Below are 24,215 nucleotides of genomic sequence, written 5' to 3'. Positions count from 1 at the left end.
TGAATACTGAATTTTTCGTTTTAGTTTATCTCTCTCACAGTGGACATGCACCTACGATTAAAATCTCAGACCCCTCCATGATTTCTAAGTGGGAGAAATAGCAAAATTGCAGGGTGTTCAAATACTGATTTTCTTCACTGTATCTGGCGCAGAAAGGTTCTTGCAAGGTTCATGCATTGTTCAGTGTTTTAGGAATAAAAACTAATTTTGCAGGCAAATTGCCCTTGTCTTAGGAATGCATTTTTTAGATAATGGCATACTTGTCAACCTGTACGTTTTTGCCGTACAAAGTATGTTTATTATGCATATTAAGACGTGTACAACGTACAAGAAAATCTGTACGGAAAAACGCAAATTTGTCAATGATGGGTACCATCTGGTATAAACCAACAATCACGAAATGGCAAATCAATTCAAGTCAAACGAGTTCGCCACGGTAGCCTGTATCTCGGAATCGTTATTTTTTTTCATTGCAAACGAAGCAAGCGGTTTGATGCTACTGTGCACATGCGTCTGCCGCCTGGGGATTACCCATCATGTATCCATGTGGTAGTTGTGTAGTGAAAGAAAGTCCGTCTCTTTTTAGAGAACTGGCTTTTTCGGCTCAACTCATCAAAAAGAGTCGACTCTCACTCTCATATTACGAATTATTATGTTGTATAAAGAAGTTAAGAAAAAAAGGAAGTATAAAAGGAGAAAATGAAAAAGACAGGTTTGTGGTTTTCCCTTTAATCAACAATTAATACAGAAAATGAATTAATATTTTGAATAAGAAAATGTATTATTCTACTTTATATTTGCATATGTTTTTTCTTTCTACAGTGAACATCCAAGCTACTTCATTTTTGAACTTTTTTTATAATAAACCTCATTCATGTCGAGCAACAAAATGTTAATTAAAAATATATATGATATAATGAAACACATGTACAATATAACATGTTAAACTACATAAATAAACACGTTTGAAAAAAAAATATGGTGTAAGATTATTTTGTATTTTGTAAGGGAAAATACGACAGTTTGTAAGGGCATGGAGCCCTGGAGGCTAACAGGTATGAAATTGAGGTATCACAAATGCAAAAAAATGCATCTTTTTATGAAAGTATTAATTTTTAAAAACTTAGCAATGTTAACTGTTGTTTAATAAACAATGGTAAAAGCTAGAAACATACTATTTTTTAATAAAAGAAGCTTGATGCTTTCTTTTGATATGCTTTATGCCTATATAGCTACAAAACACTATTTTTTGTAGGCCCCCAAAAATGAGTCGGAATGGCAAAGATTATCTGGCACCCGGCTCTTCCCATTTAAACGACATATCTGGCACAGTATTCATTACCATGGGAAATAAATTGCGCTACAGGAATGTGTTCCTTTGTAACAGGTCAATCCCAACACTGTTTACAATATACCAACAGCAAAAAGTCAAGGTACATAGAAACGACTACAAAATCACCCGCTTGACTCCAGGCTGATTTCAGGTCTGATTGCACCATAGTGACTTCCCAGGCGCCGAAGAGCTAGCGCTTCTCGAGCGGACGTGCAGAATGTGCAGCCGCGGTGCTAACCGCCCAAACGGGAGCCAGAAACTCACGGCCCATTTCTTTTGGTCTCAGCGGTTTTCAAAGAACTTCCACTCCGGCTGACCTCTGTGCTGCTAAGTGGACAAACAATAAACACCCCCGACACTGCTAACTTTAGGCATCATTTAGTTGTACAATGGTCCGTGTGTGTTTGTTCGTTTATAGCCTCCCCCCTAAGGTTTTCTCTCTCCAAATGTCAGAACGGTGAATGACTGGTGGGAATGGAGGATGATCACATGTGACGGGGACTGCACAAGCTCGCCTACAACATGTGTTAGCCGGCGTTACCCGCATGTGTGGTGCCGCCGCCATCACATGGGAGGCGAAAGGTCGAGGTTTGAAAGGGATGTGCTTTTCGGCGTGGTTGCCCTTTGTGGTGAAGGTATCCGTCACCCAAACCGTGAAATGTTCGGTACTGCTTCTGAACTGGTGACTATCAGCTGACTTCCGGCAACAAAAGCGAGTTACAGCCCAGAGCGATCACCAGAACAAGAACCATGCGGATAACTGATTCATTTTCCAATTAATTTAATTTTGGGCAGAAAGTCGTATTTTGGACAGTTGTTTGATGTATTTTCACACCGTGAAATTGATGTCTTCATCTATTGCTTTCCAAACAAATAAAGACGACTTTTGGATGGCAATTTTGACAATTTTTTTGCGTATGTTCGACAAAATTTCTTTATCTTTATGGATGATTTTTATTTGGAGGGATTCTTGGGAAAGTGGTAGTTGATGAGTTCATAAGACTGCACTCTGAGTTCTTGATTGTGAGAAATTGCCAATGTATGGACATCACAGATTAAAGAAACTCCAGCCCGACCCAACCCGGCCCGCGGGTATTAAAGCCTGATACAGCCTGAGCTCAACCAATTAGCTTGATTTGAGGGACCGAGCCTGAATCTTATTTGTAAGGACTCAAGTAGGGGTCTTTTTTTTAAGACTCCTTCCTCAACCAGACACAAAGAGACAGTTTGTATTATCTAGCGCCTGATACTAAAAAATATATATATTTGTTTTTTTCTGCAACGCTTATCCTCAGTAGGGTCGCGGGCGTGCTGGAGCCCATCCCAGCCGTCTTGGGCAGTGGGCAGCCAGCCGCATAGCACATAGAGACAGACAACCCTACCCGCTCATTCACACCTAGGAAGGATTTGAACCGGCCGATTAACCTGGCATGCATGTTTTTGGAATGTGGGAGGAAACCGGGCTACCTTGAGGAAACCCAGTCAGGCACAGGGAGAACATGGAAACTGCACGGGGGAAGGGAGAACATGGAAACTGCACGGGGGAAGCTGCAGTAGCTGGAATTCAACCCTGTGGGGCTGCGTGCTAACTACCCAGCCGAAATGCTACCCCAAAAAAGTCTAGGAAAAAAATCTCAATTTGTTTAAAAAACAATTTAGTTATTAATGGGCAAAATACATGAACTATCAGATTCAATTGTATTTTGTAGAACACACAGAGAAATTTGACCTAGAGGGAGTTGACATCATTGTCATCTTGCTGCACCAGGAACCTAAAAACCAAAATGTCACAAATGCAAAGAAACATAGTACGGTTTGATGACTTTTAGTCTATATAGTTTGTATTCTTACTTGTACTTTTTATTTATTGTTTTCGGTTGCACTACACAATTTAGTGAATCTAGTGGTCAATTAATACACAATTTTCCTTTAATTATTAACCACACTTTAAAGGTATGCAAACACATTTTTTTATTGCAAGGTCAATTGTTACTATGCCAAATTTGGTGAGCAGCGAATGGGGAGTGTGCGGTATTGCGGCGGCTCAGGTCAGGACTGATCCCTTTCAGGATAATCTTCTTCTCCAGGGATTTGTCCCGCCGCGGACCTCTAAGCGCTTAGAGGTCAACCTGTTGCATAGATCCATTCAGTCATGCCCTGAAAGGCATACATGTTACAACCAGCTTCACATTGGCTAGTGTTCATCAGTTGCAGAGTTTAGTCAAGTCAGCATATATTTTGGCTACGAAAATCGGCCAACTCCAAAGCGAGCGACGGTCTAACAGCAGAAAAGGTCAATCGTAATGCTAGGTTACGCTTGTTTGAATCAACAAAAAAAAATAAGTTAGTTACTATTTATGGAAAACTTGTTATGATATTCTTCCTTACCACAACAATGCCTAATTAGTTAGCTATCAAGCTATCTCTTATGTATTTTGTTACCCGGCTGGTTTTCTATGCTATGTAGCTTGCTATCTAACAATGAGCATTTAATGGATGTTATCATTTCTTCTTGCTAGCCACGTTAAATATACTATAATGAACTCCAGAACAAGCTCTCTTGAAGAATGGAAAACCTTAACCAACCTCTTTAGTGTACCTATTGTCGATATCTATGAAACGGACGGCTGTTTCATTAAGACATTTTCGGTTAACTGCTCGACAATTTTTATTTTACAGGATTATCCCAGACATTATAAAAACATAATGCGTTTAGCATATTTCGGTATTTTTCCCGAGGTTGCATGATTTGTTCCAGTAGACTAATATCATGGCATCCTGTTTATGGCCCAATCCATGATGTATTGTGTGCAGACACATGTTTTTTTTTGTTTTGTGTGTTTCAATGGTGGGGTTTTTTGTCAACTTTGTCTTAACTTTGATTTTAAAAGGAATTGAAAAAGTCTTAAAACTTTAATTTAACTTATCTGGAGCCTGTTAGTCCTTGTTTTAAGGGACCTGTAGTGTCTTCTAGAAAACAAGTAGTGCTAAATAATTTTGCTGGCTATATTGGGATGTACCATGCTAGAATTAACATAACAACTATACTTATTTCTATATTCTGACGCTAACCATAGTTTAAAATACACCCACTTAACTCGATCATCTTCTTGTAGTCTTCAAAAAGTCTCACTCCCGGCTAACTTTAATATGCTTGCTATCGCCCAATTCCATCTTGAGGTGTGTGTATGTCCCGAGTTGATCCACGACACCTTTTTTTGGATCGAGGGAGATTTCGGATATTTGTCGTCTCATCATGTGTTAATCATTTTTCCAGTGTGCATTGTTTCCCAGGAGATCACGTCGGCCCGCATCCAACTGCTCACCAGCGTAGCGAGGCAGATCCTTAGTGACGCGCGTGACGGGCCGACTTATTGCTGCCACTATGGATCTAAAAAAATTATTACAAAACAAAAAAAACTACCATGAGAGATGACTAAAAGATGCAATAAATAGAGGTTGAATTATCATTGGCAGGTTTTAATGAGTCAACTTTCACACATACGGAAAAATATAGCTTAGCTTTTCGAAATGTCCTCATTTTTTACTAAAGAAGTAGAAAAAAATCATCAAAGTTGAACAGGCCAAAATATGATAAGGTCCCTATTTTATCCCAAAAGTATTTTATTCATAGTTTTTGAGAATGGCTAAGCAGAGAATAGCTTGAAGAATATTCACTTGCACAGGTTTCTTGTTTATAATTTTTTTATACTTAAAATATCTTCCTGTCTAAATTGACAGAATAACAGTTTTCCTGTTATTTGTGGCTCATTTTATTTTATTATTTATTTTTGCAGTGGAATCTTAAATAGCTTCATCAAACAAAATACGTTTTTGAATATTCTGTACTACCTTAGATAATTAGTATTTAAATAGAAAATAACATGGTAAGCTATTGACACCTACTGATATTGATTGTTACAGTTACTCTGCTGATCACTGGAATAAATCAAATTTACTGAACGATGTTCATGCTGTTCTCCAAAGATAAAACTGGGCAACTTTTTCTGGCTCACTAAAAAACGTCTCACGGCACACTGGCTTTAGACCATGGTATTTGGAAATGGTCGGTGCACTTGAATCAAGTATGGCTCACAGGATGGCGGTGGAGTTGATGTTCAAGTTCGACGTATACTTTAAATGTAACAGAAAGGGCACTTTTCGTGTTTTTCCGCACTGAACCTTGTCACTGCCCGCCGACTGAACCTGCCCTCCCCGGCAGCCCTGGCTTCCGACTGTGTGTGCGTGCTTATGCTTTTGTTTACGTTCGAAAAAAATCTTGTCTTTGTACATGAAAGTGATAATCATCATTTGCTGTTTTGGGAAAGGTCACGCAGAGTTTGCATGCTTAACTAAAGGAGAGAGGCTGGCTGGTTGTAGCAATGACATCCCTAGTGTAGCTTCTACCATATTTCCCCGACTATAAGGTGCACGCAAAAACCCCCCAAATTTGAAAAGGCCACCTCAAGACTCTGTGCATATTATGTACCACAGAAAACTCTGGATAAGATTGGAAATGCATACAATATTTACAGGTGTGCACTCCTGCACAAGGTCTTAATGTATACAGACGCTGCCCTACTTACGAACAAGTTCCGGACGATCGATCGTAAGTTGAATTTGTTCATAAGTTGCTTCAGTGCTATCTTTTTAATGTTTATGGTTTACATAAGTATGTTTAAGGCTTGTATCAGTAACCAGTATTGTTTTGTACTAAAAAATAAACATTTCATAAAATAAAATGCTCTGTACAGATAAAAAAAGTGAAGTTTAACTTACTTTTGGAAGATGAGCTTCAACAGTTAGGTGGCTTCCTCTTCCGTGGTATAAAGTGGCCGAAAAAAATAGTTATTCAACCATTTTCTCAACCGCATCAAGCTTTCTTATGCCACTTTATTTGAAAAAAAAAAAAACGACTCGCCTCTTTTTTACACTTTACACCAACCATATTGAATGGATGCATGAGATATTTAACAATAAAAAAATTCTTAGTGATAGATAGATAGATAGATAGATACTTTATTCATCCCCTAAGGGAAATTCACATTTCCAGCAGCATCCCTGAGCTGAGAACAGTTCAATAATAAAGCCAAAAGAATACAATATACAAATACCCAGTGTGACGTGCAAATGCCCACTGTAGCGTGTTATATAGAGTTACTAAATAGTGCTACACAGAATACATATTGCAGTAAGATTCGGTAATATCCAATGTAGGTGGTGTGGTTTAATGTGGGCCTTTACTCTGCCGGGTGGAGTTAAAGAGCCTCATGGCATGAGGAAGAAAAGATCTCTTCAGTCTGTCCGTAGTACAAGACAGTGACAGCAGTCTGTCGCTGAAACTGCTCTTCTGTCTGGAGATAATGCTGTGTAGTGGATGCGATGGATTGTCCATGATTGACCTCAGCTTTTTCAGTGCTCGTCTCTCAGCTACTGTTGTTAGGCTGTCCAGCTCTTTGCCCACAACAGAGCTCGCTTTCCTAGCCAGTTTATTGAGACGAGAGGCATCCTTCTTCTTGACGCTGCCTCCCCAACACGCTGCCGCATAGAAGAGGGCGCTTACCACTACTGTCTCATAGAATAAGTGCTCTGGAGATACAGTATAGAATGTTTACACACGAGCTAGGAAGAGAAGCGGATTTCTTCTTCGGGGTGGATGCTGGGGCTAAACGCCGGTAGCGCCAGAAAGAAGCACGGCAGTGCTGTCCTGTACTCATAAAAAGGTGCACACAATAAAAAAAATCTAACTTACAGCAATGTCCGGATATTTTTCGTCATCCCGGAAAAAAATTTCATACCTACCGTTAAGTCGAATGGTCGTAAGTACGGGAGCGTCTGTACTTCCATATTTCATCCCTGATCAAACCGCAATGCACTGTATGCAACCAGGATTCAAAACCTGGGTCATGGTGGTGAGGCTGCTGACACTTTACCACTAGACCTAGTGTGGTACAGATGATACATTTTTACTCAAGGTGCCAGAAACACTGATTTGCATATTATTGTCTCTCCATTTCTTCACCTGTGCTTCATTAACCTCTTGGTTAAATTTGTATACGAACGTTATAGACCTTGTATATAATTTTGTTGAAATACTTTCTGTTTATTGTTTCTTTCCTTCGCAATGTTATTGATGCACTGGTCTGAGAACCTTCTTAGTCTGTTTAACATGTCAGAATGCACTATGCAAATCTGGGTTTCCGGCTCCGTGAGTAGAAATGTGTTTTTAATGAGATAAAATCTAAAGCCTTTTTGATTGCTGCGAACCGGGTTCAATCCTCAAAGAAAACAATATTTTGTGAATTTAATCAGCAAGAGCCCAATGGTTATACATGAATATGCACAGTGGCTGCTACTGTAGTCCCAATTGCATGCGCCCTAAACTCCGGTGCACCTTATGTATGAAAGGTTTATGACAAAAGACTATTTTGAGGGGGTGTGTCTTATAATTCGGTTAACTTTATAGTGTGGAGAGTATGGTAATTGCTTTTAATTTAAAGGCAGGGGTTGAATTTTGACCTACTGTTATTATCAAAATGTTTGTAAGTCTATGAAACAATATGCAAATGGGGAAGTTGGCGTCACCTTGAAAGCGGAAGGAAGTAGCAAAGTCACAGAGGGGAAGTCTCTCCTTTCAGTATGCGCAGGTGCCGATCGGCCGGGCACGATGCCAGGGTCACCTTGGCGAGGGTAACCAAATCCCAAAGGCTCTCAGACGGCCTTATTCTCTTTCGTTTTCCCCGTGCCAGGCGGGGCTCAACCCAAATGTTCAGACTGTTTTATGTAAACTCTCTCCTTCCTCCTTCTCTCTCTTTGGTTTTGCGTCTTTCACTTTGAAGGTGTGCAGAGTAAAAATACGGTTTGAGATGCAAGTGTTCAGCTGTGGAATTCTTTCAATAGCAAGAATTTAAAGTCAAGGATGAGTGAAGGGAATGAGGATGTTTTGCACCCAATATTGTGGGGAAATAGGGGTTGTGGGCATATGAGACCTCTTTATCTCCCATGTTTGTTCCATATTACAGTAACTATGTATAATTTTTCTGAAAATATGACTTCAAAAATACTTATTTTTTTAGGTAACTCTCCACCCTACTTAAGTAGAAAATGAAGCTACCATTCTGAAAGAGATTTTCTATTTTTGTATAAACTGTATGTAAATTGCAAGTCCATGGTGTACACCGCCATCGACCGAAAATCAGCCGGAGTAACTCAAACAAAGGAATTGAAATGCACTGGGGAAGAAAAAACTTTTTATTTAAAATACAAATCTAAATAAAAAGATTATTTGGCGTTAGAAAGCATCTTCCTCTGCCTTTTGGTGCTTTTGTCAGTCCAGAGCGTTATGTTGACATGATGGCTTTTAAGACACTTGAAATTGAAAAATATTTGTGCATACGTAATGTATGTTCAACAGGCTGTTTCACGTACGTGTACATCTAGGACCGCAATGTCATTGACGCTCATGCAAACACAGGCATCTATCTATCTATCTATCTATCTATCTATCTATCTATCTATCTATCTATCTATCTATCTATCTATCTATCTATCTATCTATCTATCTCTATCTATCTATCTATCTCTATCTATCTATCTATCTATCTATCTATCTATCTATCTATCTATCTATCTATCTATCTATCTATCTATCTATCTGTCTGTCTGTCTGTCTGTCTGTCTGTCTGTCTGTCTGTCTGTCTGTCTGTCTGTCTGTCTGTCTGTCTGTCTGTCTGTCTGTCTGTCTGTCTGTCTGTCTGTCTGTCTGTCTGTCTGTCTGTCTGTCTGTCTGTCTGTCTGTCTGTCTGTCTGTCTGTCTGTCTGTCTGTCTGTCTGTCTGTCTGTCTATCTATCTATCTATCTATCTATCTATCTATCTATCTATCTATCTATCTATCTATCTATCTATCTATCTATCTATCTATCTATCTATCTATCTATCTATCTATCTATCTATCTATCTATCTATCTATCTATCTATCTATCTATCTATCTATCTATCTATCTATCTATCTATCTATCTATCTATCTATCTATCTATCTATCTATCCTATGATTATGACTTTTCATTTATGAAGTATTCCAATGTTTTTCCTTTTTTACAGGAGTGAAATAAAACCTTTATTTGCAACTAAGGGGCCGGTCACACAGCCGTTTGCGGCTGAATCACGGCTAAAATTTTGCGGGTTTTTTTTGCCCGTGGTTGCCCGCGATGGAAAATGCGCAAAATTGGCCAACCCGCTGTTCATCGGTGGTATGCCCGCAAAACAGACGCCGGCGACTGTTCCGCTTCCTCATCGCGTCATTTCCGCGTCATTTTCTCGTGTGGACCACGGGTATAAAAGCTCCCGAGCCGGTGTTGTGCCCAAATCCGGCAAATCGCGCTGTATATACGCGGAGAAAGGCGTTTGACCGTCACACGCGTAACACGCTAATTTCACGTAATAACACCGCGATACAGGCGCAGAACATGCTATTACCATGCTCCACCCACGATTACCTGCTGAAATTTCCCGTCCTACCCATGTGTAACCACGCCCGTCATTTCCGCGTCATTACCTCGTGTGCTGCCGCGGTTAACACGTGCTCAAAGTTTTGAGCAGCTCAAAACTTTTTCGCGCGGCCAACCGCGTGTGAATTTCCGACCGCGAGTAAAGCACTGCTGTATCTCGTCTATATGGCGGTCTCTAAGCAGCTAACAGCGCCCTACAGCGTCTGCTTCACGGCCAGATATTTCTGGCCGTGGTTCAGCCTCGATACGCCCGTGAAAGGCTGTGTACACGCGCTCTATAGAATTGGGCAGGAAAACTTCCGACCCCGTGTTACAAAGCGTCCAATAGCGTCCGCCTCACAGGCAGAAATTTCTGGCCGTGATTCAGCCGCAAACGGCTGTGTGACCGGCCCCTAAGTAGTTGAGTATGCTGTATTTTCTTAATAAACAGTATCATATATTTTATACCAAGCATATTCATTTCTCTTTGTTTTATTAACCTTTTCCTAGTGTCTTTTAAGTCAATCCAGTGTTGGTTTTCTTATAGCTAAATGACAGAGCAGACGTTAAAAAGGTTGCAATAGCGTAGGTCACCAAGGCCGAGTGAGACAAAATGTCGGATCCACAGCGCACGGATACCCAGCAAGTCACGCTGGCAACGCAAGCGACACAACGTTGTTACGGCCAATAATGAGCCGTGAGGTTGCGACGTGGGTCAGCGGGACTCACGTGGTTCACAAGAACCCTTTTGACTCACATAAGCACATTAGTGTGCCCGCCGCATCTGTAAACAAACATAAGAAGTGCACGTACACACAATTAGACAGGCGTCCTTACAGTTGTTTTGCACAACAACTTGAATTTGTTACGCTAGCACGTTGCAAAACCTGCAAAAATCCAATTGAATGAGAATGAATTCATACACAACTGAATTTTAGATCCAAAAAGGCAACCAATATAGTCGCCTTCCTGGAAACTTTCCCTCACAGCTAGGACTTTTTGTTTGTGAACTTTGCATTTAATTGTGATGGATGAACATTGTGGCTGGAGATTTTTGTCAAATAAATCTTATTTGAGGTAATGATCGTTAAATAGGTTGTATTTGTAGGATCCTGCCATAAGTAGAAATGGGTGTATACCTAAACTACACGTATCTGTCACAAGGTGGGTGAGGGGTGACCGGACCAGAACGGAGGCAGGAGGCAGGAAGGGAGAACTCAAATGCGTGACGATCCAAAACTTTTATTTACCAAAATAAAAGTTGTCCATAACTCAGGGACAAGACAGAACAAACAGGCTTTAACAAAAACGTGCAAACACAGGCTTCTTCCAACTCAACTAAACAGGACAAGGCATAACAGAACGGACAATGTGTATATAATGAGCCAGCACCCGCAAAACCCACAATCCAGCCTTAAATAGCAGACACGCAATTAGTTGAACTGCTTCAGCTGGTGCCCAGGGGGCGGGGCAGACCGGTCGCCAAGGCGACCATGACAGTATCTGCCTTATAAATAAATAAATGAACACTTAAACAAATCCACTAATACCCATAAATATGGCACACATGCAATTCATTCATATATTTATTTATTTTGTCTTTCATTTAGTCATTTATTTTTAGTATGTATTTTGTCGAGTATTTTGTTATGTATTTCGTCACAACTAATTACTATTCAAATGAGGAGGCGGGTCAAACTGGCTGAGCATTACACCTGTTGGTTGATTGCTTTTGTAGCTAAAGTATTTGTTCGTTACTGATTAACCAATAGGTGATAAGCTCATGTAACTGGTCTGTCTATCCAAATGAATAACATTTTGTTTGGACAAAATACCATAAAATTCGGGTTATAAGCCGCAAGCTTGGAACCCTGCGGCTTATGCAATGATGCGGCTAATTTTCTTGTGTTTTGGAGTAAGTATTTTACACAGTTTGAGTCTGCGGATTTTCGCGGACATCCAAAGAAGTTAAACACAACCAGGGGTCATAATGTCGAGTTACCTCGGCTTTGTAGTTTTTGGGTATCTTGTTTCAGACTGATCGTGATGTTTCTCCGATGAGTATATATATGGTATGAATGGTCATCATTTCTTTAATCCCTCAAGTTTAAGCTTTCTAATGATATGTGGAATGACAACTTTCAGTGATTGCTGACATCGCACAGACACATTTGTTTATCAAACGTTAAGGGGTTATGGTACCGTATACTAATAAAACTCTTCCTTTGTACAGTTTTTCTCTGTAAATATCTCATGTTTCAATTTGGGCACCTGCGGCTTATAGTCAGGTGCGGCTTATGCATGCACACATGTTTTTTTTCTTTAAAAATATACCTGGTGTGAATCCCAGGTGCGCCTAATGATAGATATTACTTGTCGTGTATTAGTTGCCTGTGCACGGTGGCTACCCTAGCCTCCCCGTGTGGAGTTTTCATGTGCTCCTTGTGCCTGCGTGGGTTTCTTCTGGGCACTCCGGTTTCCTCCTACAGTCCCAAAACATGCATGTCAGGTTAATTGACTAGTCCAAATTGTCCCTATGTGCGAATGAGTGAGTTGTATGTCTACGTGAGCCCTGCGACTGGCTGGCAACCAGTTCAGGGTGTCCCCTGCCCACTGTCCAAAAGATCGCTGGGATGGGCTCCAGCACCCCCCTGTTCCTCACCAGACATGAACCTCTTTGCACGTCACTTGTTCATTCAACTGACTGTCCATTCAACTAACTCCCTTTTCTTACTCACTATGCTATTTATTGGTTTCATTTTGTCACGAAAGAACACATTCTGCAAACAGGGACACCAAAAGCTTATTCCAAGCCTTGCACTGTACTGCTCATAATGAAGTGGAAGATATGATGAATCACTGTTGGGACTTCCCTGCTGCAAGCCTTTCTTTTTTCTTCGGAGCGTTCGGATGACTTGAGGAAAAGCTCGAGGATAACATCCTTGTGTTACAAAAAGGCCTTTGCTTCTATTATTATCCCGCGTTTAAGCGGCCCCGCCGCTCCGAGTAGCAAAAGAATACTAGGGGACTTGTGTAGTCGCCCCGGTCGAGGGAAATAAACATGAGTTACACCAGTTAGTTCACTTTGTGTGTTATCTTGAAGAGATGAAAGGACGCAGAAAACAATGAAGTGGCCTCCCTGGGCTTTCTGCGGGGAAGGAAGAAAATAAAGTCAAGGGAAGGGAAAATAAGGCGGAATGAAAAACAAGCGGCGGTGAGAAGAAAGAGACCTTTTGATTTTGGCTCATTGAGCGAAACAAGGCAGAAATGGATACACGGTTAAGAGAGGCTCGGGATCAAGATCTCTTGGTTCTAGTTAACTACATTACGAGGTGTTTCGGTCACATGTGGCATGAATAATGAATTATATTTTTGGAATTGTTAATGTCAAGCACTACAAATGTGTAGTATTTAGGTCTGTCTTACAGTTATGAGGTTCCAAATTCAACATCTAGAGCAGTGTTTTTTTTTAAGGCACACCTTCCTTAAAAATGATTAAAAATATTCCTAGCATCAGTCTTTTTTCCCTCGCTTTTTTTTAAAGCTAAATTATCATGTTTCGTAAATTGACAGTTTTTTTTATCATTTGTGGTCACGATGTTCGAGAAGGTAATACAACATATTCATTTTTGTCAATTGCTTACATGTTATTTTCTTTTTTTTCACTCTCTCCCTTTCTGTTCTCTGTTTTCTTTGTTTTTCTCTCTCTCTCTCTGATATCTTTTTTTCACTGTCTTTCACTCTCCGTCTGTCTTACTCAATCTTTTCCTCTTGTCCATTTCTCCATCTTTGTTTTTCTTTCTCTGTCCTATCTCTCTCCCCTCTATCTCTGTCCCTATATCCCTGTCTCTCTCTCTGTTTAACTCTCTCTTTGTCCTATCTCTTCATCTCTCTCCCTCTCTCTCTCGCCCTCTCTCTCTTTCCCCATTACTGTTTCTCCCTCTCTCTCTCTCTTTCTCTATTATCTTTTTTTTGTGTCTTTCACTCTCCATCTGTCTCTAGTTCAAGCTTTTCCTTTTGTTCCTTTCTTGTCTTTCTTTTTCGTTCCCTTTTCTCTGTCTCTTACTGTCTTGTTCTCTTTCTTTCTGTCTCTTTCTCTTTCTCTTTTTCTTTCTTTGTCCTAACTCTCTCTCTATCTCTCTATTTCCCCATTACTGTTTGTCTCTCAGTCTCTTTCGCCCTCTCTATCTTCTCAACCTTTCTTTTCTCTTTCACTCCCTTTCACTCTCTTTCTCTTTTTCTTTGCTTTCTTTCTCTCCATCTCACTCTCTTTATTTCTCTCTTCGTCTCTCTCTCGATTTCTCTTTCTCTTTGTTCCTCTATTAATTACTCCCTCTCTTTCTTTCCTTCCCTCTTTCTCTATTTCACTCTCTCTTTCTTTTTCTTTTGCTCGCTCTCTCTTTCTTTCTCTTTTTCTCTTTCTCTACTAATCCAGCCCCTGTGGGTTTTTTTTTACCATGAACCATCTAAGCTAGGCTAAGATATCCCTGATTTACAGCATGACTTTTTTATGTTTTTTTTTTAAATTTGTCATAACCTATTTTTCTTTATTTCTTCTTTCAGCTACGTTTTTCTGGCTCAATATGAATTTGTCCTAAAGAGTTGCGTAACTGCCAAGTAGTGGCCGGAGAAAGTCAGTACAGATATAGATGGCGTCCTATAAGACTTTGATTTTAGGCCTGGGTTCAGGCTTCAGGCGTAAGATCTCACCCCTATTTAGCAGTATTGATTTACTAGCTGCCCAGGCATGCCAGACTTTATGTTCTCAGGTGGGCGGGATCAGTGAAAAAAATGAAACTACCGAAACTACCTATGAATAAAAATATGTTTGCCTCAACCGCTTTGAAATACAAATGAAAACAAAATACAAATTTTAGTAGGGAATGAGCATTAACATCAGATCAAACGACTAGGCTTGGTCGACTAAAGATGAGAAATTACTGCAGAATATTGTCTTTAACATAAAAACATCCTGGACCTCAGCTCTTTCACACCTTTCATTGGCGCATTTAGTTAGTATTTATTCAAAAAAATCTTAATTTCTTATAGAAATGAGCTAGAGACTTGCTTTTTCTATGGGACGGATTATATTATCCAACTGGCTGGATCTGGCGATTTGCTTGACATGCCTACCCTAGTCTACAGTTTTTTGGGGTTCTTTCTTTCCACTTGCACATTGAATCCAGATATGCAAACCTACACATCCTCCAGGGGGTAGCAGCTGCCTGATAGGGTAGCAATGTGATATAAGTGGGGGCTACCCATCCCTGCCTTTGTGTTGTTTTTTCCACCTTTACTTTCAGTAGACCCTTATCCTCTTTCTTATTTTGTCATTAAGCTCCCACAACACATTGCCAAGTGGGAAGCCTAGGGTTTTGAATTTGAAGCTTTACTACGATGCATAGTTACTGCATCCTGGCTCATCATTTTTGGTGGTGTATTCCCGGAAATTCTCTTTCAGGAAAGAATCTGCCTGGTCGGGTAGCAGAAATTCTTTTAATAGTCGCTATGACGTTTTTTTGTTTTTTTTTGGGGGGTTCTTAATCCTCCCTTGTCTTGCGAGGAACTTGGATGCACCAGCTGCCGAGTCAGGTAGCTGCTGGTTTAGTTTCGGGGCTGTTTTTTTTTTTCTTTTTTCGAACAGTCACTGCAGCCTGGCCTGTCAGCTCCGCTTTCGTAAGAGCGCTGTGAGTGACCTATATACTCCTTTGGGGGAGGGAAAGTCACCTTGTTACCGAACCAGCAGTCTGGGTAGCACTTAATATGAGTCAGGTCCAATGTCGCGCGCGTTACTGAATAAAAGTTACAGTTACTAGTTACTCATTTAAAAAGTAAATTTGTTACCCCTCCTGATTACTGACACATAAAATTATCACGTTTTTCTGAAACAGAGATGGGTAGTAACAAAGTACATTTACTCCGTTACATTTACCTGAGTAAGTGTTGGGAAATTTTGTACTCCTAGGAGTATTTTTTAATCCTTATACTTTTACTTTTACTTGAGTAAATTTGTGATGAAAAAAACTACTTTCACTCCACTACACTAGGCAACATTGAAGTCTTTACTTTGTTACTTAATTAATCCCCTCAACGTGAGTATGCGTCTGTCTCTCCCCGCGATGGCGCATTTTTGACGCAGAACTGCGCCAGGCTCTACCATGTTTAACCAATCGAACGTAGCAGCCTCGTCATGTGACCATATTCGATTACAGCGAGGGAAATTTAGTTTACGAATGAAACACAGAAAATGAATTGATAAGATAAAAATAAAAATAAAAATAACTATAATTATTTGTTACCTCAACAAAAGGGCCAGATTCTCAAGAAAATTATTTATCATTTGCACATTCAAAATGTCTAGCACATTCAAAGATTTAACCAAAAAACGTATTTATTGACACAAGTAATTTACATATTTGCAGGTGTATAGCATACATTTGTAGGCATTTTTGTTTGTTCTTAAATTACTTGACAAACACTTGGATTTTTTTTATACAATATATTGTTTGGCTGTTTTGTGTCCAATACGTCAGTATTTGAATAAAGAGGAAGACATAAATTATATGTTTTTTCAAAAAACCGATTGATTGATTTATTTAAAAAACTAAAAAACTAAAAAAAAATAATATTAGAAAAATCAATAGTTGCAGCCCAATAGTTATCGATCTCCTTTTATAAATTGTAATGCAGTAACAAATCATGTTGTAACGACAGTTGAGTTTAAAACTGTTATTAATAACGTGTTACTGTACTCTTTACCGAGAACCGTAATCGTGTTCCGGTATCGCGTTACCAACAATGGTCGGGATGCGCAACTTTTGTGTGGGTGTGTTGCTTCTTCTTTGTTAGCCTTTCGTCATAGCAATATCAAAGCCCGCTACTGTGCGATAAGGCTCGGAGTACGCTCGAGTGTGTGTTCTGTAGATTAATATGCTGAAAAAAACATGGCTGGACAAGGATCGGATTTGCGCACGTACAAGGAATGACCCGGCCCATTGCCAGGGAGTCAGACAAACACCTCGCTAGAGACTCCTGTAAGCGTCCTAACAAATTGAATGTGTGTCTGGACAGACGAGGGGGAATTAGATCAGCGCTCCTGATTGCATCCGAGTGCTCCGCCGACGTCGCAACGCTTACCAGCTTGAAGGAAATGTGAGCGAGAGAAAGAGAGGAAGAAAGAAAAAGAGAGAGAGGTTGGCAGCTGCCTTGATAAAGGGTGGAAGCAGAATGTTAACCAGACAATCACGTTGCATCTCATTGATTGAGATGGCAGAGAAGCAATTGGTCCAGAAAAAAAAGAGGAGCTGAGGCCACTTTGGATGTTTTGATACAGGGTGTTCTCAGTGTGTACACGTCTACATGTTGCGTGTGTGTCCTTGTGTGCATGGCTTATTAGATGATGCCTTTAATAAGGCACTCGGCGAAACCCGTATTTCACTTTTACACTTAAGTACCTTGACCCATGGGTCAGGAACTTCTCCGACTTCTTTGGCCATAAAGGCAAGAAATGTTGATCTTTTTCTGAGAGAGCCACACCATATATTTTAAGACAAAATTTAGATAAACCACTAATCTTGCTCTCCAGACAAAAACACATTTTATTTCACTATGAGACGTTTAGTGATTTGATATAAAAATACATATCTATCTATCTACCTTGGTCAGATCCCTCAAGAGGGGTGACCGACAGCAAACAAAGACAAACACATACAATAACAAAGAAAATAAAAGGGAAAAAAAAGGGGGGGGTCTGTATGAGAGTGTGATTGTGCCGACTGTGTTGTATGGTGCAGACCTTGGAGCCTGAACGCAGATTTAAGAAGGAAACAAAATGTTTTTGAGATGAAGTGTTTGAGGAGTATGTTAGGAGTGACAAGCATGGATTGAGAGATGAAATTGTGAGAGACAGAACTGGAGTAGTCGTGGAACTGAGCAAGCGTGTGGATAAGAGAGTATTCGGTTGGTTTGGACACATGGAGAGGATGGATGAGGAGCGAATGTTGAAAAAACACATTTACAGAATATGTAATAATAATAACAATGCCAGAGCCTGTGTCCCATATTACTATAAATATAGAGAGATCATTTGGTTTTGACATTTAATGGGGACCAGAACCACTTGCAAAAAGTGGAAATCCATGAAGTAGCATCGCACTTTCATAAAAGCACCCAAAAGTTTAAACTTACCTCGAGATGACCAAATTACTGACTGAGAGTATACAACTGTAACAAAAAATCAATATATCTACAAATAACAACACATGACACATAATTGCAGTTAAATTAATGGTTTCATTCCTATTATACGGAAGTAAAACGAAAGTTGAGCGCTTCTCCTTTCAGTGTAAGAAAACAATTTAGAGAGCGGCCAGCTAATTGCCCGCGAGCATCGGTTGTCCTCGAATGGAGACAGATTCCTGCAATGATTGAAATAAAACCGCCCTGAGTGTAGCAGTTTTCCACAAATTACAGCTCCAGGTCCTCCATTTCATAGCTAATGGACCTGGCGCTGGTAAGATACAGAGTCCGCAGCGGGGGCTTTGGAGAGTAGTTAGCCTTGCCCTTAGCAGTCGGCCGGACCAGCAGCACCGCTCTTGCCTTCTCCCAGATGCCACTCGAGTTCCTTCTGAAACCAGATGAAATTACCCGGAGCATACACTACTGATCACCATTTGGATGCAGTCTTCTGACTTTCCTCAGAGTCCGGTTTAATTGATGAATTCATTTTCAATCTAACGAGCTGATCAAAGCTAGCGCTAGTGCTGCGGCTGCCTGCTGCTTGACTGACAGCACACACCAGCCTATCAAAACCCCCCACACAGCCAATAACACCCATCCAACACAGAGCGCCCCCTCTAATCTGTCCCTACTGAACACAATGCATGATAAAATGATATCAATTACAACAAAGACAAAATCAATTCATTTCAAAATCAAGTGGAGGAGTGAACCGACGATAACTGAAGCGTGAGGTAGCGAGGGGTCTCTGTACCACTTAAACTTTGTCTCCCTCCCGCAATAACTTAAGAGTGTTGAAGCTCCTTTTGACCACAATTTTTGTCCTGAATAATGGTTTTAGAACAAGGTGCATATATATATATATATATATTTATATATATATATATATATATATATATATATATGCGCAATTATTTACAAGGTAGTGCATGGTAAACGGCCTAAGTGCATCGGAACAATAGCGCAATCAATGAACATCACAGGAACTGTATTCATGGCATATGCTGCCTGGTCAGGTAGCAGCTGTCTTTATTTCCATTTTTTTAAACTTCATGTACGTGTACATCTAGGACCGCAATGTCATTGACACACATTTGTGTTGTATGTTTGCAGCTCGCCGCTCAGGCAACCTTCCTCCACGGCCAAGGTGTGCCTAGTTTGCGGGGACGAAGCATCGGGCTGCCACTACGGAGTTGTGACATGCGGCAGCTGCAAGGTCTTCTTCAAAAGAGCCGTAGAAGGTAAGATGTTGACTGGAAGAGGCTGGTTCTTCATTTTTCCAACGCAGTCTCATTGAAAAAGTTTAAACTAACAAAAAAAAACGAGAGCATCCTGAGGATCCCGGGCAGGGGTGGGCGAACTTTTGGAGGTGCAGGCCGCATTAGGATATACAATTTGGCGGAGGGGTGATGCCAGGAGGTAAAAATCGATTTGTTTGATTTTCTCGATTGGATAACCCCGACACTAAGAAGAAGATCATTCTTGTCCTACGTGTTGTGTTTGAGTTTATATTTGTTTATCAATTTCTAAGTTTATAGTTTACTAGACAATCAAAAAAAAGGAGAGAACGCATGGATTCATTCTTAACTTGCTCTATTAACAGGAGTGGACTGTTCAAAAACCACTCACGATGCCAAATCCCAAATCTGTTCTAAACACCCTTCCCTGATCCCTTCCTTTTTATTAAATCTTCTAGGTTACAAAAAGCAGATCTGCCCTGAAGGGTGTGGGATCAAAGAACAAAAACATCATCGGCTATTAGTGACAATGATGTAAACTGTGCTTAACATTCAAAATGAGCGATAAGGTATAGTTGGGGTTGTCCATCGATTCGATGATGACCATCTTTTTTTAATTGTGAGTCTGCTGATGTTTGAAGAGTCCGATCCTGGATCCACAGATGCGGTTACAGACAGAGCATGTGAAGGGGGTGCTGGGGGGAGCAGGGGTGGCCTGGCGAGCATGTCTCTTTGCACGCTTTGCTGCACGGTGTTTCATGCGCTGTTCCTCCATGTAATCCACTCCATGTGAGCAGTGGGAGCGCCAGAGGTCTCGGCAGGAAGCAAGTTCCTCCAGTGAGGAGGGGTTTATCCGACATCTCTTCAGGATGTTCTTCATTTGGTCTTTGAACCGCTTCTTCTGCCCACCAGCACTGCGTTGGCCTAGATGTAACTGACCATAGAGGATACGGCGTGGCAGTCTGTGGCTGGGCATTCGAACAACATGCCCCAGCCACCTAAGTTGGCGTTGGGCCATAATGGATTCCACCTCTGTGTGCGGCACTCTGTCCCTCCATGTGATGCCAAGGATCTTCTGAAGACATCTTACATGGAAGGTCTCGAGGCTCTTCAGATGGCGGCTGTATATAGTCCATGCCTCACATCCATACAGTAATGTCGTGATGCATACAGCTCTGTAGACCAGCATTTTGGTGTGGAGTCTAAGGTTGTTGTTTTGAAAGACCCTTATCCTTAGTCGACCGAAAGATGCTGATGCTTGCTTGAGACGGCTCTGGATCTCATCATCCAATGAGCAGGTGTCAGACACTATGCTCCCCAGATATTTAAAGGTGGGCACCATGAGCAGGTGTTGCCCTGCTGCTGTGAGGGTTATTGGGTTTGGTAAGAGGTCAGCACTGGACTGACAGAGTACCTCTGTCTTCTGGGTGTTGATCGTCAGTCCCATTCTGGTGTATGCAGTTACAGCTGCCGAGAGAATGTTTTGCAGAGCCTCCGGTGTATGGGCAACCAGGGCACAGTCATCAGCATACTGTAGCTCAATGATGGTCTCTGAAGTCAGTTTGGTAGTTGCCTGTAGCCTCCTGATGTTAAACAGGTTACCATCAGCCCTGAAGTTGATGGTAACTCCAGCCTGCTCCTCCATCCTTCTACGTAGCAGTGTTGTAACACAGACGAGGAAGATGTTGAAGAGAACTGGAGCCAGCACACAGCCTTGCCTCACTCCAGTTTCGACGCCAAAGGGCTCTGAGCTGTGTCTTCCAACTACCACTCTGGCCGTCATCCCTGAATGGAACTGTGCAAGAATGGTGAGAAACTTGGGTGGACACCCAAATCTCTTCAGGACTTGCCACAGTAGGTCCCTGTTCACTGTGTCAAATGCCTTTGAAAGATCGACAAAGGCGATGAACAAGTCCTTGTGCTGCTCCCGGCATTTCTCTTGGAGCTGACGTGTCACAAAGATCATGTCGACTGTTCCTCTGTCCTTTCGAAAACCACACTGTGACTCTGGGATGACGCGTTCCGATATTTTAGAGATGAGTCTGCGGAGCATGACCTTAACATTCAAAATGAGCGATAAGGTATAATAGTCATAATGAACTGGCATTTGAAGGTGTCCAATATTAAAAACAACATAAACTTTTTGTTAATAGATCATTAAATTGTTTTTTCTTAGAATGTAAAGCAAAGTAATTGCATTATATTATACTATTATTATATATTATAAATGTATAATATGCCCTTTATCATTTGTTCATTTATTTATACTTCACTTTCTGCCCCCTTTCAGCACTTTTGACAATATACATTGAATGCTGGCATCGTACCTCGAATGTTTTGTAAGAAAAAATGCTTGAGGCGAAATCGGCCATAAAAGGGACAACTCTTTTTAATGGTAGTACAGTGATGCCTCGTTTATCACGGGGGTTATATTAAAAACCAAAGAACAAACCCCAAAAAACATGTTTTTAGCGAGGGATCGCTGTACTTTTGATTCAGTGAGTCGGATGAAAAAGACTTGGATGTATGTGTCTAGCAGGCTGTAGTTTGCCCATCCCTCACCTATCGGTAGTAGGGGTGGGCAATGCTAGGAATTTTGTAAGTAAATACAGGGTAGTATCGAACAATGCAGAACTGATACAAATACTTTTGCTTGAAAATGTCATGGTATTTAAACAGTTGAACCTTTCCCTCCTTATTAAGTATAGAATTTCAATAAACACAGCAGAAAAGTTTTATGAGAGAGTCCAACTAAAAAAGCAGATGTATACCGAAAATACAATCACAGTATACTAATGTCAACAAGACAACTGAAGTACTTTTAAATGGAAAAAAGTATCAATTGTCTTTCACTGGCCCTATTTTTTTAAACTTTTGGTAGGAGTTGGTGGCATTGATGAAGCAGCAGGCCAGGTAGGAAGGGGTGCTAAAAATGTGCCTGTTGGTGAAACACTCTGGCATAAACTTGCAAAACGGCAAAGGGCGCTGGGTGAGATATAACGGCTGTGCACTTGACATAGAGAAGCTTTGAAGGATTTAGGAGGAAATTGGTGGAGGAGTTAAGCATCGATCCCAAGACAATAGTACCCATCCTTTTTAAGTACTTGCTTAGTATCGATAATTATTGATGTTTGGATCGATCTGCCCAACCCTAATGGGGAGGTTTAATCTTTTATCTCAATATCATTGTTGTTATTTTTTTGATTTGATAAAAGAAAAGCCGCTGTTCGCAGCCTGTTTCCTCAAAAGCGCCACGGGGTGTTTTCCTAACAATTTCGATAAGAGCAATCGCGCCCTTTCCAAATCAAATCTCGATTTAAGCCTGATGTTGTTTACAAGCCGTCGCCAGGGGGACCAAAATGATGTCCAACATCGTGCTCATCTTGCCCGTCCTGAAATAACAACAACAAACGGATCGCTCCCCGGCGTAAAACGCACCAAGGTCGGCAGCAATCGCAACTGACCCGTCCCGTGGAAGTGGGAAGAGAGGAAGCGACGCGAACAGGCGAGGAGAGACAGAGGACGGCCATGCAGCGAGGAGGAAGGACAAAGCAAAAGTCAGACAGATAACGAGAAGGGGGGAATAGAGAGAGATGGAAAGTGATGCGTCAGCATCATGACACCCGCCCCAATGACCCCCCCACTCCCCCCGCCCACACTTTTTTATCGCACTATTTCCTTCTCCAAGTGGGCAATGGAGATGAACGACTGAACGGTGGCAGCGAGGCAATGGAAAGAGAAGAGCCTGACCCTCATTTAGATTTCTTTCGCTACTTCCTGCATTGATGGGTTGCAACGTGAGGGCTCATAATCACAAATTTAAGCAGTGTTTAAGGCTGGGGTCAGGAACCTTTTGACTCAAAGAGATATGAAAGCTAAATATGTATTTTCAGGACTGTAAGACTCACCGAAAAACCCCAAATTGACCAGTAATCTGAAAGTATGCCTAACAACCCGATGCGTTGGGGTATTAGAAGAAACATAGAAATGCGAACAGTATTTATACATATGTGCTACTACACGTGGTATTATGGCATTCCAAAATACTTGTACAATGATTGATCAATCAATCAAGATCTCTGGTCCAAATTTCCGGACATTTTAGGCAATGGAAATCGAATCGGGGTCGTGACCCCAAAAGTGATTCATGAAATATATGAAAAGGAATTCAATATTATCTAAAAAAATATATGCTAATGAAATAAAATCGAATGCCTTTTCATATGTCATTGTTTCCGAGAAATAACTCATATTTTTAGAACCAGTCCGCTGGCGACTCAGGGGTCTTAGGGGGCTACCTAGAGGCCGTGGGCAACATGTTGGAGACCCCTGATCTCTGGGAACACTTAAGTGACCATAAAGCACAATTTTTCTTGTTTTTGGTTTTCTGCCCAGCCTTTTGCCAGGTCCTTGTTTTTTCCTGTACCTAAAACAGTAATATGACAAACATTTAATTTCCCTTTATGCAGCTCTCGCAGATAAGGGTAGGGGCGGCAGTAGCTCAGGAGGTAGAGCGCTCGTCTTGGGATCAAGGGATCCCAGTTTGAATCCCGGCTCGTACGTGTTACATGTCGAAGTGTCCTTGGGTAAGGCACTGAACCCTTAATACCCCCAATAAGCAGGTTAGCGCCTTACATGGCTGCAAGGCCGCCATTGGGAAATGTGGAGCACATTGTAAAGCGCTTTGGGAAGTTATTGACCTGAAAAGCGCTATATAAATGCAGAACATTTCATTTCTTAAGGGATTAATTTATGATTGATGGGTTGATTATTTTTACATTTATTGTTAATGTTTTTTATTTTTTTCAGATCTTATTTTGTTTAGGGAATCAAAAAAAGGATATTTAAGATAAGCGGAATGTTTTTAGCAGAACATTTCAGTGAAAAACCCGATTTGACCCAACTTCATCCTGACCCT

At 40.9% G+C, this 24,215-nt stretch overlaps 1 protein-coding gene across 1 annotated transcript in view; it reads left to right on the top strand.

Moving 5' to 3' along the window:
- nr3c2 (nuclear receptor subfamily 3, group C, member 2) overlaps positions 1–24,215 on the top strand; it is a 125,260-nt gene that overhangs the window by 63,483 nt on the left and 37,562 nt on the right. The window contains exon 3 of the mRNA XM_088342020.1: positions 19,173–19,300. Coding sequence (XP_088198146.1) covers positions 19,173–19,300 — 128 coding nt within the window. The remainder of the gene's footprint in view (positions 1–19,172; positions 19,301–24,215) is intronic.

This window comes from Urocampus carinirostris, chromosome 8 (genome assembly GCF_059441175.1).
Source record: "Urocampus carinirostris isolate Australia breed hairy pipefish chromosome 8, RoL_Ucar_1.0, whole genome shotgun sequence".
Classification (NCBI taxonomy): domain Eukaryota; kingdom Metazoa; phylum Chordata; class Actinopteri; order Syngnathiformes; family Syngnathidae; genus Urocampus; species Urocampus carinirostris.
Note: the sequence above shows the minus strand (reverse complement) of the source record. Positions and strands in the feature narration are given on the sequence as shown.